This window comes from Fonsecaea erecta (genome assembly GCF_001651985.1).
Source record: "Fonsecaea erecta strain CBS 125763 chromosome Unknown Scaff13, whole genome shotgun sequence".
Classification (NCBI taxonomy): domain Eukaryota; kingdom Fungi; phylum Ascomycota; class Eurotiomycetes; order Chaetothyriales; family Herpotrichiellaceae; genus Fonsecaea; species Fonsecaea erecta.
Genome location: NW_017387256.1, coordinates 455,539 through 471,585, shown reverse-complemented (window position 1 = coordinate 471,585; position 16,047 = coordinate 455,539). Strand labels below are relative to the sequence as shown.

General features: G+C 54.8%; 7 protein-coding genes across 7 annotated transcripts; 3 read left to right on the top strand and 4 right to left on the bottom strand.

Moving 5' to 3' along the window:
• Positions 1-1,707: 1,707 nt before the first annotated feature.
• On the bottom strand, positions 1,708-2,617 carry AYL99_11070 (hypothetical protein; the record flags this gene model as incomplete). The annotated part of the gene is made up of 2 exons (XM_018842576.1): positions 1,708-2,083; positions 2,226-2,617. The coding sequence occupies 2 exons, from the start codon at positions 2,615-2,617 to the stop codon at positions 1,708-1,710; spliced, it is 768 nt and encodes a 255-aa protein (XP_018687989.1).
• Positions 2,618-4,575: 1,958 nt separating this feature from the next.
• On the top strand, positions 4,576-5,421 carry AYL99_11069 (hypothetical protein; the record flags this gene model as incomplete). The annotated part of the gene is made up of 1 exon (XM_018842575.1): positions 4,576-5,421. The coding sequence occupies one exon, from the start codon at positions 4,576-4,578 to the stop codon at positions 5,419-5,421; it is 846 nt and encodes a 281-aa protein (XP_018687988.1).
• A 732-nt stretch (positions 5,422-6,153) lies between these two features.
• On the top strand, positions 6,154-8,384 carry AYL99_11068 (hypothetical protein; the record flags this gene model as incomplete). The annotated part of the gene is made up of 3 exons (XM_018842574.1): positions 6,154-6,512; positions 6,660-7,393; positions 7,453-8,384. 3 exons carry the CDS (start codon positions 6,154-6,156, stop codon positions 8,382-8,384), a joined length of 2,025 nt encoding a protein of 674 aa, XP_018687987.1.
• An 849-nt stretch (positions 8,385-9,233) lies between these two features.
• AYL99_11067 (hypothetical protein) lies at positions 9,234-10,458 on the bottom strand (the record flags this gene model as incomplete). Its single annotated transcript, XM_018842573.1, has 2 exons — positions 9,234-9,899; positions 10,114-10,458. 2 exons carry the CDS (start codon positions 10,456-10,458, stop codon positions 9,234-9,236), a joined length of 1,011 nt encoding a protein of 336 aa, XP_018687986.1.
• A 1,857-nt stretch (positions 10,459-12,315) lies between these two features.
• AYL99_11066 (translation initiation factor SUI1) lies at positions 12,316-12,848 on the bottom strand (the record flags this gene model as incomplete). Its single annotated transcript, XM_018842572.1, has 4 exons — positions 12,316-12,330; positions 12,388-12,518; positions 12,578-12,745; positions 12,779-12,848. 4 exons carry the CDS (start codon positions 12,846-12,848, stop codon positions 12,316-12,318), a joined length of 384 nt encoding a protein of 127 aa, XP_018687985.1.
• A 767-nt stretch (positions 12,849-13,615) lies between these two features.
• On the bottom strand, positions 13,616-14,275 carry AYL99_11065 (hypothetical protein; the record flags this gene model as incomplete). Its single annotated transcript, XM_018842571.1, has 7 exons — positions 13,616-13,687; positions 13,742-13,758; positions 13,818-13,918; positions 13,969-13,980; positions 14,032-14,048; positions 14,102-14,181; positions 14,239-14,275. The coding sequence occupies 7 exons, from the start codon at positions 14,273-14,275 to the stop codon at positions 13,616-13,618; spliced, it is 336 nt and encodes a 111-aa protein (XP_018687984.1).
• Positions 14,276-14,529: 254 nt separating this feature from the next.
• AYL99_11064 (hypothetical protein) lies at positions 14,530-15,617 on the top strand (the record flags this gene model as incomplete). Its single annotated transcript, XM_018842570.1, has 2 exons — positions 14,530-14,921; positions 14,978-15,617. The coding sequence occupies 2 exons, from the start codon at positions 14,530-14,532 to the stop codon at positions 15,615-15,617; spliced, it is 1,032 nt and encodes a 343-aa protein (XP_018687983.1).
• Positions 15,618-16,047: the final 430 nt, after the last annotated feature.

Here is a 16,047-nt window from a genome sequence, read left to right as displayed (position 1 = left end):
GCTAGAGGCGGCCTAGTTCACATGCATGCACGTTCCCTAGCTCTTCGCTACCTTTGAAACCTGGTCGGACAATCCATTGTTATCGTTACCACCGTGGAACCTGCCACCGTCACACTGGGTTAACTTGGGACCAGCAAGGCTGGAGGCTCCGCTCAGCACACAACGTCTGTGCTACACGCATTCCATCTTCAGAAGGTGGATCGATAAGGTGTACGGTGTTCCGACTCCTTCTGCCCCCTGTGGAAGAAATTTCCAGTCCTACGCCTGCTCTCCTGTCGAACCGGAGACACGAGGCTACAACACTAAGACGCCACATGCCCACAATGCCGTCACCGCCAGCCTTTGAGATGAAGAAGTTATGGAGACTTTTGTCGCGGTGGGCGCTTGGACAGTGGGCTTGTTGGCGTCGCTGGCGCTCTCCAAACGTTGCCAGGAGAATGCAATGTATATTTGGATTCCGTGCTAACGAGTCTGCAGACTAAGTCAGGCCCAACGCCATGAGACTGGCAGAACATCGGAAGGAAGGATCCAGCTCCAGCTTTCGGCTGAATATCAGTGATATCACCCGGACAGGCGAATTTCTACGGCTATGCAAGAGAAGGACCCATAGAAGCTATGGAGCTTCGGTTGACTGACACCCTTGGTCCCGTATCGAAGGTCTTAGTATCCACTTCTATCTAACCACCTCGCCCAAGGAAGACTACCGTGGCACATATCAGCCTCTACAAGGACTTGTTGCTGCTTTACAAGGTGTCATGGGAAGCTGTGGAGCTCTCCCTATGGTACTGTGCCAGGCCCCACGACGTACCGACTGCTACCCTTCATTATCTGCGATCTGCACGACATGCTCGGATAAGGCTGGAACGGATTCGACGCATGCGAGAGAAGGTCTCATGGAAGCTGCGGGCCTGCTTCGAAAGGGACGATTCCCACTGACGCTCGTCACTCCTTCACTTCACCGCCCACCCTCGCCAGTCGGGAGATGCCCTTCTTCAGGATAAGGCTGGAAAGGATTTAACGCATGCAAGAGAAGGTGTGATGGAAGCTACGGGACTACTTCGAAATACACCCTACCCCCTAACGCTCGTCACCCTGTCGCTTCGTTCGCCACCATCGCCAGTCGGGAGAGATGCCCTTCTTCATCTCCCGACCAAGCGAATGCAATGCACAAATGTGGCCGAGCATGACCCCTATCTCCCCATAATCCCTTCAACAGCACAACTGACGCGATCAACCAAGCCGACGTTGGAGGTGTGGGTCGTGCCTTACGACGATGGATTCCCGACCAGAGCACCCATTGTCACCCTTGTCTGGTGATGTCGCTGATCAGGGTAACCCCCTGCTCGAGCGACGGCCCGCAAAGCCTATGGTCGGAGGTAGGGAGACGATGATGCAAGGGACGGAGAAGTCAAAGGGCGAGGTAGAGACTGGCCCACCCTTTGTGCCGAAGCAGGCAGGCGTCCATCGAGGGGACACGCGTGAGAGACAACAGAGCAAAGCAGGGACAGGCTCAACGGAGCGGAAATGATCGGCCAAGGACATAATTGAACGGTAAGTGTGTCTATTCGCAAGGCGGGCCGTTCGGCTTCTTGGCCTTGAAGCACATTATCTCGTCTACACATCCAGAAGCTTGCGACTGCAGGTGGCTGGTACTGTACATGCAATACCGCAGTGCATTTGCTATTCACTCTACATCTTCGGTCGAAACTACTTCTTCGCATCGTCCTGCATGCCCTGCACGATCCACTGGCTGGCTTTCTTGGCGTAGGCCTCGAGCCCGGCCTTGTCCTTGAGGCGCTCCTTGATGGTGAGCGGCTTGGGCACGTCGCAACCCTTCTTGACGGCCGGGCGCGCAGTCATCATCTCCTCCCACTTCTTGAGGGTGGGGAACTCGTCGATATCGACGCCTGCCCAGCCGGCGTAGATGACCCAGCCGACGGTGGTGATGTCGGCGATGGAGATGTGGTCGCCCACGATGAAGCCGGACTTGGACGACTGCAGGTGCTTGTCCAGCACGCCGTACAGGCGGCGGGTCTCGTTGACATAGCGATTCATGCCGTACTCGATCTTTTGGGGAGCGTATCTTTTATTTTGCGGTTACAGCCAGTTAGTGTTGATTGGAATCACCCCATGTCGCCCTCTGATGCCGTGATTACTTATCACCAACATTCCCATCTCCCTGTCCACCCCTTATCCCTTACGAAGATCAAATGAACCGAACTCACCTCACAAAATGATTCGCCTGGCCCTGCATGGGCCCCAGCCCAGCATTCTGCCAGAAGGTCCAGTTGACCATCTCGTAGTACTCGCGCGTGCCGCGGGGGAAGCTGATCTTGTGTTCGGTGGCATCATACTCGTCGACCAGGTACTGCAGGATGCCGCCGGCCTCGAACAGGCGGATGGGCTGGCCGTCGGCTCGAAACGTGTCGGTCATGGCCGGGATGCGGCCGTTGGGGTTGATCTCCAGGAACCAGGCCTCCTTCTGCCGGTTCGTCGAGATGTCGATGTGCTCGACCTGGTACGGCAGGCCTAGCTCCTCCAGTGCGATCGAGATCTTGATCCCGTTCGGCGTCGAGTCCGTGTACAGTTTGATGTTGGGTTGGTGGGTGGAAGACATGGTGGTGGTGACGGCAGATGTAATAATATGTCGGGCTTGTTGGGCAAGGCGATGGGTCATTTGCTTGGTGTATGTATATACACCTTGGTTGAATCGTATACTGATGTCCCTATATTCTAAAATCCAAGGGGTTTGCGGGCTCCAGGATCTTCAATGACACAATATGTACGTTGGAGTTCGTCCCCCGATCCGATAGCCAGCTAGCTATGATAATACGCCTTTAACGAACATCCTGACTAAGTCCAACTGCCTCGGATGATTAGTGAATCATTTCGTCACGGGGTTCGTTCTGGGTTTCTTCCCCGCTGTCATATCCATATTAATATGATATAGTCCCCGCCCACCACAGGCTATTACCAAGACTGTAAACTGATTCCCCATGGCCAAGGCGTTTCCAGTTCGGCGTTGTATCCGAGACCCGTGCTCCAACTAAATTGCTTGCTGTGCGGCGTCCAGACCACGACCTACTCTCCGCCGTCCGCGACTGGATTTGAAAGCAGCTTCTCCCGCCCTCCCGGGTGCTATTTAAGCTTTAATTAAAGCCTTGCGACTCAAAACTCTCCATGATGTGATTGGAGAGCTTGCCCATCACAGCTCAGGTCGGATAACGCTGAGCCGGTGGAATAGATACGACACGCACCCGACAGGCGAAAGGCAAGTCGAGTATTCCAATGTCCGGATGGTATGGTGTTCCGGAAGAGCAATTTATAATGCTGCCATGAACGCCCGTCCCCCCCTGCCAAGACTGATACCAGAGATCCTCTCAAGCATATCAATCAGGCGACGTTACCATCGAAGTGACCGCTCTGAGTTGTTCCCTGGAAGTCCTCCCTAACGTCGCCCAGAACCGTCATCACCCATTGAAACGAATTCCACCGGTGCCTGCAAGGACCTGATGGCATTGCCGAGTAAAGAGAGCTTGAACTCTATCTACCACCAACAACGTTGACCTGACCACGAGGTCAGCACGGGTATCATTGAGCCAATTTTTGGGGCTCCAAGGACGAAAAAGACCTACGACCCTCAGAGTCTTGCCATCAGCACATGCTGGACAAGCCCCTTTCGGGCGAGTCGACCCGAACTGAACATCCCCATCGAGAGAGCAATGTTCAGCTGGGGCAATAGCGGAAGGTCCTTCGGCCGCGGTTGTGTGCACAACACTTACGTCCCACTTACGTCCTCTCCGTGACCACATGCCTGGGATTCTGGGCATATTGATCGTGGACGTTGTTCAGATCGATAAAGGTGCACATTTTGGTGCCGGGGTTGCTGCCGCTGCCAGAATATTGACTCAGGTCCACTCCGAGAGAAGATATAGCTGATGGTTTTCGCGCGGGGGACCGAGTCGCAAAAGAATTCTTCCCAGTGAAGACGTTGGTTGCCATCTGTTGGAAGTGGGGGTTTGGGTAGGACAAGGTCGCATACATGGCCTCATGTCGCCAAGGCCGTGTTCAGGACCCCTCTACCACCTCTACCCCTCATTCCCATCATGACAACATCGTGTTGCAGCGTCGAGGAGGACTCTGAACGACGAAATTCACTTCATGAAATATGCTTGGCAGAATCCTTCACCACTTGTGCTGGTGACCATCCCTGTGAGTCGTAGCAATCTGCTCAGTAAAGAAAGGCTAACGCGTGACATTGCGTCACCGTCCCATCACCGTATTCCCACCTACCCTACGTCGGCCCCAGCATTGGACTGATCACTTGAGGCCAACGTCTGTCCCAAGTGCAGAGGACGAGGTACAAGTAGAGGTGTAGGGTGTCTACTCTGATTGGCTGAAGAGAGGGCCGCCAAGAAGCCAAGAAGCCAGGAAGGTCGTCTGATTCGTCCAGTCAATTCTTAAATCCCTTTTTGACATACGGGTCCGTGAAGTGCGACAACGTCAAACCATCGTCTCCTGTCCTTGGGCTTTTACTTTCTCCCAGGCTGGCTATACACATCAATCTGGCTTGGAATGGCCCAGTGGGCAGAGAAGCTTGAAGGCTCTGTCTACGGCCTCCCATATGTCTCCAACGGCTCATCTGGTATTGTGTTCGCCTTGGACGACAAGACTGTTATCAAAGTCGCTGGGGGCAGTGAGAGGCATCATTGCGCCCACAAGATTGAGCGAGAAATCTACAAGCGCCTCAGTCACCACCCACGCATTCTCAAGTGTATCTCCCTGCACGACAAAGGGATCATCCTGGAGCGGCTCCTATACCCCTTGCGGCTGCGGCTGATGCGACTCCGGGAGAAAAATGAACTCCTGACCAAAACACAGATTCTGAAATGGTCACGGCAGGCGGGCGAGGCGATGCAGTATATCCATGAACAGGGTGTTTTTCAGGTCGACATTGGAACCCACAATCTCCTGCTCGACGACCAAGACAACGTCAAACTGTGTGATTTTGCTGGCTCCTCGATCGACGGGAAAGAAAATTCGGTGTTACCGGGCACCCATGAGGGATTCCAACTATTTCTCCATGGTGAGGCGCCGAGCATACACACCGAATTGTACTCGCTTGGTTGCGTCATTTTTGAGATCTCAACCATGTGGCAGCCCTACCATGGCAAGACGGACAAGGAGATTGAGCGGCTATACGAGGCCGGCGAATTTCCCGACACCAACCACCTACTTCTGGGACCCGTGATTCGGAAATGCTGGACTTTCCAATACAACAGTGCCGCGGAAGTTATCGACGAGATTGACAAGATCATCGACAAACAGTCAGTCCCAACTGGGAATGGTTGGGTGCGAGAGGGCGACCGCGATGGCGAGCGCAAAACGGAAAGCTCTCTAGGTCTGGGCGTGACGAGGTGAGTCTTCTCCTGACCTGAGTGGTGGAGAGGTATTGACAAATGTAGGGGACCATCAATTGTCTCTGGTCTAATCATTCTGGCGGCCGTCGTGATCATCAGCTCACATTTCTCGAAACGAGGTCGACTTATATAGTGGAAACAGGAGCCTGGGATGGGATCGGCGTTGATATCACGAGCCTCCAGCGGACGGCAAGGCGTTGGAATGTGTTTCACATGCAGCGACAATGTTAGGGATGCTTTCTCGGATGCAGGAATCTGGGTATACAGGGTATAGGAAAAGCGGCGACCTGGTGTCTCTGGTTTATATACGCGACCGTATTGGGATTTGGAGAAATGGGGGACGTACGGTGGAGCGCAGGAGACGCAGAATGCGGGGAATTTCCCTGCGCAGAAAAAGGCGGTGATCAATGATGGATGCATGACGATCTTTGACCTCGCCACCATCATTGTCGTCGTCGCCGCCGTCCTCATCTTCTTCCTACCCTCTGGCACCGGAAGCACGCTCCACTGAGCTCAATGCTATCGACGAGGTCAGCCTTGTCTTTTGCTCAAAGGATGGGCTGACGCATCGCCGTATTTTTTCTTTCGTCTTGCGTGTTTCGTTCCTATTCCCTTCTTACATTGGATCCTTTCCACCGACATCCTCGCTCGATGAGAGGGACGATAGCCCTCGAACAAGACCTCATTTCGACTGCGGCTCCCTAGGCCTCGCTCGTCCACGACGACAGACAGCATGGCGACTCACACTGAAACCATCACGCCCTCGTCCTCCCGCACCAACCCTGCCCTTGTACGCCGTCGGTCCTCCTCTCACTCGATCCAGAAGAAGCCATGGCAGCAGCATACCCATCGAGCGTCCTTCCACTCCAGTCACTCCCGACCCGACCCCGAGGAAATCCAACGCCTCTCGGAGCACCTTTCGCGACCGACGACCCGTTCCTCGCACCGGCGCACCGACAAGTGGTACAAGATCCGGTGGTTCAAGGGTATGGTGGACGACGTCAAGAGACGGGCCCCGTACTATTGGAGTGACTGGAAGGACGCGTGGGATTATAGAGTCATCCCGGCCACCGTATACATGTACTTTGCCAAGTACGCACCATCCATATACCCATCCATATACAATCGACCGCTTGCACAGAGACCTCACTTCCTTTTCTCTTTCCAAGTCTTCAGAAAGAAGTTTCCGAGACTCCCATGATGGTGTGTCATATTCGGCCGCTGACTGCTCTTTTCCAGCATCCTCCCGGCGTTGGCTTTCTCCCTCGACATGTTCACCAAAACTCACAACTCGTACGGCGTCAACGAAGTCCTCCTCTCCTCGGTCATGGCGTGTGTGGTGTTTTCTCTGTTCGCCGCGCAGCCCCTCGTCATCGTGGGCGTCACCGGTCCCATCACCGTCTTCTCTTATACGGTGTACGACATCATCGTGCCCCAGGGCACCAACTTCTTCGCCTTCATGGCCTGGATCGGCATCTGGGCCCTGATCATGCATTGGTTCCTGGCTATCACGAACAGTTGCAATGCCTTGACCTACGTGACGCGGTTCAGCTGTGACACCTTTGGGTTCTACGTGGCCTTCATTTACCTGCAAAAGGGCATCCAGGTCCTGACCCGACAGTGGGGATTGGCCGGTGAGACGAGTGCCTACCTGTCCGTCATGGTCAGTCTGCTCGTCCTGGGCTTCGCATACGGGTGCGGTGTGCTCGGCGAGAGCAACCTGTTGCAGCGCCACGTGCGGAAATTCATCGAGGACTACGGAACCCCGCTGACCATCGTCTTCTTCACGGGATTCGTCCACATCGGCCACATGAGGAATGTCCATCTCGAGACCCTGCCGACGAGCAAGTCATTCCACCCGACGGCGGACCGCGGCTGGTTTGTCCATTTCTGGGACATCAGCGTGGGAGAGGTCTTCCTGGCAATTCCCTTTGCGATCCTGCTGACCGTCCTATTCTGGTTTGATCACAACGGTACGTCTCAGCCAGCCAGCTGACCCGTGATCGACGTTCGACTGACCCAAAGCCTTTAGTGTCATCCCTTATTGCACAGGGGACGGAATTTCCTCTCCGCAAACCCCCGGGCTTCCATTGGGATATTTTCCTCCTGGGGCTCACCACGGGCATCGCTGGGATCCTGGGCATCCCTTTCCCGAATGGCCTCATCCCGCAGGCGCCCTTCCACACGAACGCCCTCTGCGTCACGAGGCAAGTCGTCGATGAGAAGGCGAGAGGCCACCTCGTCCGGGTCACGGACCACGTCGTCGAGCAGCGCTTCAGCAACCTTGCCCAAGGGCTCTTGTTCCTGGTCACGATGAGCGGACCGCTGCTGGTCGTGCTCCACCTGATCCCCCAGGGCGTGCTGGCGGGGTTGTTCTTCGTCATGGGCGTGCAAGCGCTGGTGGGCAACGGCATCACTCAAAAGCTGCTCTTCCTGGCCCGGGACAAGGAGTTGACGGACGCGACGGACCCCTTGGCGCGGATCGAGCGCCGGGCCGCCATCTGGGTGTTCGTGGCGTGCGAGCTGGTCGGCTTCGGCGCCACCTTTGCCATCTCGCAGACCATTGCGGCGATCGGGTTTCCCATCATCATCCTGCTTCTGATCCCCTTCCGTACATGGCTGATGCCGAAATGGTTTCGGGACGAGGAACTGCGGGCCCTCGACGCGCCCACGGCCGGCGCCTTCGTCATGGAGAGTGTCGGTGGTGCGTATGGGGAGAGTGGGGAGAACACGCCGGCGGACGGTGGGGGGGTGTCGCCTCCGGACGAGAACGACGAGGTCGCCGTGGTGGACGACTCCCTAGAGCGTGGCGAGAGTCATGAGTTGCAGAGCGTCCTGGCCAACAAGAGATCTGCGCCAGAGATAGGACCGTCCGGCGCGACGAGGCGGACAGGCAGTCACAGCGAGAGACAGCGGCCCGAGGTGGGCATGAGGAAGCGGAGTCGCAGCTCGCTGAATAGATGAGGGAGGAGATACAGATGTACAGAGACTCCTCTCCTCGCCCAAAGGGAAATAGAGAAAAAGGGAGGTTACATGATATGATTGGGTGATATATGGCAAGAGGAGATCTACACACGCTCTTAAGTATTTTCAGTGAGATATATGGCAAAGAGATGGGTGGCGGGAGCAGAGAATACCTCCCCGGATGGATACAACGATGGCGATGGAGTGGACGTGTTCAGTCCATTTCCACTTGGAAAAGGGGAACAAGCCAAGGCAAGAGTTAAGAAGGAAAGAGAGAAAGGAAGAGATGATATATATATACACATCCGGCTGCTTAAGGCGGATATAGAAAGCAGGGAGAAGGGAGTCGGGTGCAGAGCAGGATGCAAGGAGAGGAGAGGTTGTCGAGCACGACACATACACACATACACACACACACATACCTATAAGGACAGGGTATTGTGCATCCATAAGATAACATAACTGATCTCCCATGACAAGCCTCCCTCAGGCGGATTGCATCGCATGGATTGTCAGATACATTTTGTTTCTCTGTGCGTATCGAAGGATATTGTCGCAGACGTTCCGTTGCATTGTATGTTGCGGATCGACACTACTTGACTCGGCGTGATTCAATCGTTCATCCCATTCACATATCCATCCCATCCACTCATCCATCCATACATTGACGCGTTGCGTTGCGGGGCATCGGCACACATTCTGGTCAATCAATCAATCAATCAATTACTCAATCGCTGACAAACAAATAATCAAGACAGGGAGGGACAGGCAAAGCAGAGAATGAACTGCCTCGCGATTCTTCATCCGTCCACCCCTTCGCCTTCTTTGCATTCGTCGTCGTCATCGTCGTCACAATTCAGCCCCAAACCTGGCCGTACCGTCCGCGAACCGGCGCCATTGACGCAGCATATCCGACGCCAACGCCTTGCACGTCCCGATGCAATCCCGGAATGTGGTCATGTAGTAGTAGTAGGAGGAGGAGGAGGATGGGTGGTAGGAGCAGCCCTGACTCTCTCCGGCGTTCCCGTGGCCGAAAACCGCCGTGATAAACCCGTCCAGCACGCCCGTTTCCGGATCGAGCTGGACGATGCCGACCAAGACGAGGAGGCTGCACAGGCTGCAAGCGGAGACGACGTAGAGGCACTTGAGGCGGAGGATCTGGCGGCGGCGGCGGTGGGCGTCCTCGTTGTCGCGGGGGGAGGTTCCACCGGGGTCCGCGCCTGGGCCCGGGCTTGGGTCGGCGGCGGCGGCGGCCACGAAGAGGTCGTGCTGGGTGCAGAAGTAGGCGAGCATCAGGGCGACGGCGATGGCGATCCAGGCCAGCAGGCTGCGGCTGAGCTGGAGCAGGTCCGGCCGCGTGGCCCCCGTGGCCCGGAACACCTGCAGGCAGCCAAACGACAGCACGATCGACAGGCTGCACAGCCGCACCAGCACCGCCAGCGGACTGTAGTGCAGCAGCCACCGCGCCATCAACGACGACGCAAACAGGTGTGCTAGGTATGCGGCGGCGCCGGCCTGGAGAGCAGGAAAGAAGAAGGGACAGGATGTTAGCTTGAGCGAGTCTTGGGTTTCAGGGAAAAGGGGACAGGGGAAGAGCAGCCATCCTCTAGTAACAGGCGAGACTGAGAGTCCAGGGGAGGGACTGGCATTGCACCGGGATGATGGAGGAGGGCCGGGGGGGGGGGGATGTATTCGGGACAGGATAAGGATGTACATATACAGTACGTACCCAGAGAAAGCTCAAGCCGACCTGCGCAACGGCCAGGCGCCTGAAGATGCGATGTTCCCACAACAGCGAACCACCACCTGTGGCCGCATCTCCTCCGGCTGTGGTGTCGGTATCGATGCCTGTATTTGTATCGTAGTCCGAGATGAGCTGATAGATGCTGAAACAAGTCTGGCACGCCCACCACGCGGCCGACACGGTCGAGAGCGCCCGACACAGCAGCAGCGGCACGTGCCAGCGAGGCTGCACGCCCAGGAGGACGGCGACACGGGGGTATCGCGCCGACATGGCGACGCTGGCGATGTTGTTGGCATTCTCGACTCCTCCTCCCCCGCCGCCAGAAGACATCAGGCTGCTGCTGCTGCTGCTTGTGGGCTGATGATGGGTCACTGCAGGTGACGATGCAGCGTGACGGAAGCTGTTCATACCCCCGTTGTTGTTGTTATTGCTGTTGTTGTTGTTGTCGTTCCCGTTGGGTGGGACGAAAGCATCGTCGCCGCCGCCATAATGATGATAATAATATGATGGTGGGCCGCCCAGACGACGCCCCGAAGGTGTCGCCAGTGTTGGACAATGGTGCTGCAGCGCTATGGCGGCTGCTGCATCGCCTGGCCCAAGGCAGGGCTGGGGGTGGGTTGTGAGAGATGTGGTAGTCTCCCTTCCCCCCCTTGTTTCCCAGCAAGCAAGCGAGGTGGAAAGGAAGAGAATAATATCAGCAAATCTTCACCTCTTCTTCTTCCTCTTCTTCTTCTTCTAGTCCAGGTTCGACCTCCTGATGACGTGTAGACAGTCGATCGGCTCCAGATGCATACGTATTATTATTATTCAAGTAAAGGAGAAAAGGGCGAAAGAGCAGACGAGGAAAAAGGCGCGTGACCTTTTCCTTTTATATAATATGGTGCCAGACCAACACCAACACCAACACCGATAAGAACAGCCTCGCTAGCCACACGGTACCAGAGACAAAAGAGTCAATCAATCAAGTCACATATTATATTCCAGACTCTTTCTTGGCTGAAAAAGACAGGAACATAAAAACTGACCCAGTCGCCAGGCCCTGCCGCCTTTCAACCTCGCCGCCAGCCTGGTTCTTCCCATCATCATCATCTCTGAACCTGCGCACAAACTTCTACTCTTCCTAATATTTGCAAGCCTAAACCTTCAATTTTGAAACATCGTCCCCATGCAGCAGCCTTTCGGTCAGCTGGGCGAGACGTCCACGTCTACGACCTCAGTGATCCTACCACCGAAATTGGCGGCCTACTTCTCGTACCCGGTGTCACAAATGCCAACTTCTATGCAATGATAGAGATCATTGTTGTATTCGAGAGCTCTTTCTCACTACAGAATGAGAACAAAACGAAGAGTGAGATGGAGTTGTTCCCGTCGGCAAGTGAACATCAGAGGGCAGAGGAGGTCGAGCACTTGAATACCAAGTACGTAGAATCAAATACTTCACAAGACTGATTCTCTAGGTGAATCTCTTACCCGCCTCGCGCTAGCTGGGCTGAGTATTAGTAGGCGGCATCACCCTCGTCTGAATCAGGGCTGAGTTCGGGGGAGCTTCTACCCATCTCGGCAGGCAGAGCCAGTTCGACAGCTGCAGCTGATAATGTTAATTACAGTTATCTAAAACAGAGGAAACAGGGCTTGGTCCATGGACAGAGGCATGGGTTGAATTGGTCGACCCAAGGGATGGTAGGGATGTGTGTAGCGGTGGTGCATGAACCGCTGGTCATCACAATGGAAACAGACATCACACCAAAGCAAAACAGAAAACGCATTGTTTCCCATACTCTGATGGATCATTTCACAAGCTACCATGCAGGGACTGGTGGGATCAACGATAGAAACCAGCCCAATCCTCATATCTCATGTCCTCCCCCTTCCCCGGCCCAGTGTATCTGAGCACTGTCGACACAGCCAAATGTTGCTGTGGTTCCGGTCCCGTATCGTTATCGCAACGCAACAATCCCGTGCCTCCCCATTCCCATCCGAAAGGCCAAATATCCATCGTGGGTATCATCAAACGCGTAACCTTATCGCATCCCCAAAATGCTATCGTGACCAGGCCACTGCATCGACCAGCGAAGACGAACAGGCCAGAAGTGATCGTTCAAGGAGATGATTTGGCGCCCAGTCGAGACGAACTTCTATCTGTCCTCGATGACCGAGCAGGATAGCACAGGATGCCGGCCGAGACGTTTAGAAACCGTGGACCTGGCACACAAAGTGAGTCAAATGCGTCGTGGTTGTGCGGTGTAGAAGCTCGCTTACCTTGATAGTCTTTGCATCGAGCTCGAGGCCGTCCTTGGCGACCAAGAATTCTTGAACATCTTTGCGCTGATCCCCTTGAAGCTGGATCACCTCGCCCATCTCACTGTCCGTGACGATCGTGCCATTGCAGGCTGTGTCTGTTGTCAGCCCATGTCCCTGGAGGCTGGTGGATGTCTCTTTGTTTACGTACCGAATTTCTTCTTGATGACCTTGAGGATCTTCTTCTGGTCGAATTTCTTCGGAAGGCCTTGGACGGTGGTCAGAGTCTTACGACCATTGCGCTGCTGGATGCGGATGTGGATGTAATTCTGGGATTGCTTCGCTTCCCCAGTGTCGTCGTCGGCCTCCGCGAAGGGGTCTGCAGGACCAAGCAGTTAGCCGTGAGTCACACACACCGAGTCTTCGAGTCCGTCCAGCACGCCAGGGTCGTCAAGGTCATCTGCAGCACGCTCTCCAGCCATCATTCGCACGATCAGACGGCGTCGAGGTTCGCGATAGAGACCAAGGCGTTGAGGGGTGACGGGCGGCGGCCAAAGTGGCAAGAGAGGGGATGAGAGAAGAGGGGTCGGCTTACCAAAGGTTTTGAGGTTTTGGATAGTTGACATAAACTCGTTTGTCTCGAGAAACGGGTTGGATAGGAAGAAGTGGTGTCGGTGATGGAAGGTTAGACTGTTGAACGTCCGGCTGCACGCGAAAGAGTCGTGGTTGAGTGGAGAGTGTGGTGATGGATTGGGGTTTTGTATGAGAAAAAGAGAGAAAACGAAGCGAAGGGGGCAAGGAAAACGGCTGATGCAAGAGGCGAACGCAGGAGGCAGTGACTGGTTGGTTGGTTGGGGTGCGGTGCCAGTTTGGTGGGGTTGGAACCCAAAAGAATCACGGATTCACGGTGCCCAAACTGCGCCTGCAAGTTACGTCGTTGCGGGCGCCAAGGCCTGGAAGAAAGAGGTGGTACCTGCCTGGGGGCCCAACTACTTTGGGCTTGTGGCAAAAATTATTGGTGGGCTCCAGGTTCCAGGTTCTAGGCCTAGTGACAGGTGCTTGTTTGCATCGGAGGCTCGCAGGGACAAAGGGAAACTTCCCCGTACAAAGACTAGGTATACCTAGCAACCTCAGAGACCAATCCACTGTGCAAATGCTCCCTATACATTGTCGCAAAGCCTTAAACGACCTCTCCAAGAATTTCGTGGTCAGGTCCTTCTTCACAGATTAATCCCTCAATACCACATGTTCAGGCAGCGGGCACTGGTGCTGCTGGTGCCCTTGCATTTGGCGGCGGCGGCAGAAACAAGGGCATATATGTCTAGCGGACGATGTCAGTGTTCAGTCCTGTGGGTGGACCAGCCGCACAACATACCACGCCAACGGCAAGCACTTTCAGACATATTATCAGCTTCGAGATCCACCAATGCAAAGGCCATGCTGCCACTTACCAGCCATGCCAAAGGCCATATACCCGGGTGTACCACTAGGACTTTGCCTCTGGGCCGGTGTCTCGCCCAACCAATTCAGAAGAGCTGTGAGTAGAGAAAACCTTGCTGTGTCAACTTCAGGCAGTGGTCCGGGGGCGTGCATCCCTCTTACCAACCGAGCAACCTGATCGTCATGGTTAGCGATGAACAGGACAACAGCGGTGCTACCTCTTACCTATTTCTTGTGAACATCTACCTTTGTCGTTAGCATGTTAATAGTACAGTAGTCGCATCTGCCAACTCACAGCTGCCATAGGCATCGTACTCGTCAGAGTCGAGCTGAAATCGGTGGGCTTCTCGTCTTTGGGCTCGACATAAGGAATGACTGGGGACACTCGTCAGCGACTGTGTGCTTCAAGATCTGACCAAGTCTCAGACTGACCGAGATCCGCCCTTCGCATATCCTTTTTAGTAGACATGACTGCCGTCAAGCAAGTTCAAAACACCCGTTCAAGCAATATTATATGCAAAGTGAAGTCCGGTTTTGAGTCCGCCAGGTCTTGAGCTGGCGAACCCTGGTTCACGCTGCAAAAGGCAAGTGTGGCGACGCGCCATGCGCAGTCACGTGGATCCAGCATTTGACTGCGCTCACTTTTCTCCTGGAGCTTTGTCGACCTTGTCAACGACGCCCTTCAATTGGCAGAGCATTCTTCCTGTGCATTGCCAATTCAAGATGGCACATCCCGTGGCCAGAGTCTCAAGCAAGACTCTGAAGCTATCCTTCCCGACTCCCTCTGGCCAAACCCTTCAGATCTGCCCTCAATGCGCGCATCGTTTACCGTCGGTCTACACTCGCCAGTTCACAACCACACGACGCAGAAATGCCGCCGCCGGAGTCGCCCAGAGCATCCCCAACATCGACTCCAAGCTCCCAAAGCATGTGTCCATGAAGAGCCAGATGAAAAAAGCCAACCGGCAACAGATCGGCACTGATCTGGGAAAACTACCCCAGACCTTCGTGCTTCCTGCTGCCACGGACCTTCCGGGCTGGATGAGCCCCAATGTGATGAAGAGAACCAGGATCCATTGGCTACAATTCAAGACTGCTGTCAAAGACTGGTGGAGGTAAGGATATGACTGGATACGAGGAAACTCTGGGCTGCAGCTGACCTGCTTCACAGTTTGGTGGTGTTCCTCAAATGGGACGTCAAACGAGACCCTCTGACGGGAAAAAAGCTGAGAAAGCCCTTGGAGCTGTCTCAGAGAAACCAGATTGCGCGGGACCTGCACAGGGAATTCCACGAAGCCTTGAGTGAGGGCGATCTGAAGAGACTCCAGGTCATTTGCTGCGAAGGTCTGATGGCCCAGGCGAGGACGCGGGTCGAGCAACGGAAAGCTTTGCGACGGAGGAAAGAACCGTGGACGCTCGTGAGCTACTCGGGCATTCGCTACCCAGCTTGGCTCGAGAGATGGCCCCTTTCGGGGTTTCTACCGAGGGCAAGCACCAGAGTCGTTTCGGACAGGCTTGCCCCATTGCCCTTCGCCGATACCTACCTCCGACAGTGCATCGTGCGCATCAGCAGCATTCAGAACTATCTGCTCGCCGACAGTGACAAGGACGTTATGCTGAAGCACGTCGATTATGTGGTTATACAAAAAATGACGACGAAGGGCGAGGAGGGACCGTGGAAGATCTGGGGTCTGACGGAACCAACCACCATGAAGGAGATTGACGGGTTGCTTGAGGGCAAAGGACAAGAATCGGGGACAACCCTTGCGGAGAGGATACGGGACAAGATATCCGGTATTGCAGGCGTCTAGCCGGAAAAAAGAGATCGGGTTTTTCATCTGCAAAGACTATACCAGCGTCAGTCGAGATGGTTGTCATCTTCCTAACCACGAAAAGACAAACCCAGCTCGTGGCAGCCCTCCTTTGCCCTCTACAGTGGCAGCATAGACCGAGACACCCAAACTGCCACATGGCGTGAATCCTCTGGAACGGCATGGTCTTGCCAGCAGATCCCCCCTCCCCCAAGGAATCTACATAAGAGGATACCAACCGCCATCATCGCCATGGCTTATCCAGGCGCCATGGCTAAACCCTTGGTATTTGGCCTTAGCAAGACTTCTGTCTGGTACCTCTGAAGGGCCAAAGAACCTGTTGGTAGGAACGACTGTAATTAACTTTGTTGGCACAGAGACAAGTCAGACCTTCTACTTCTGTTCCTTATTCCTTTGGACCTTTTTTCTA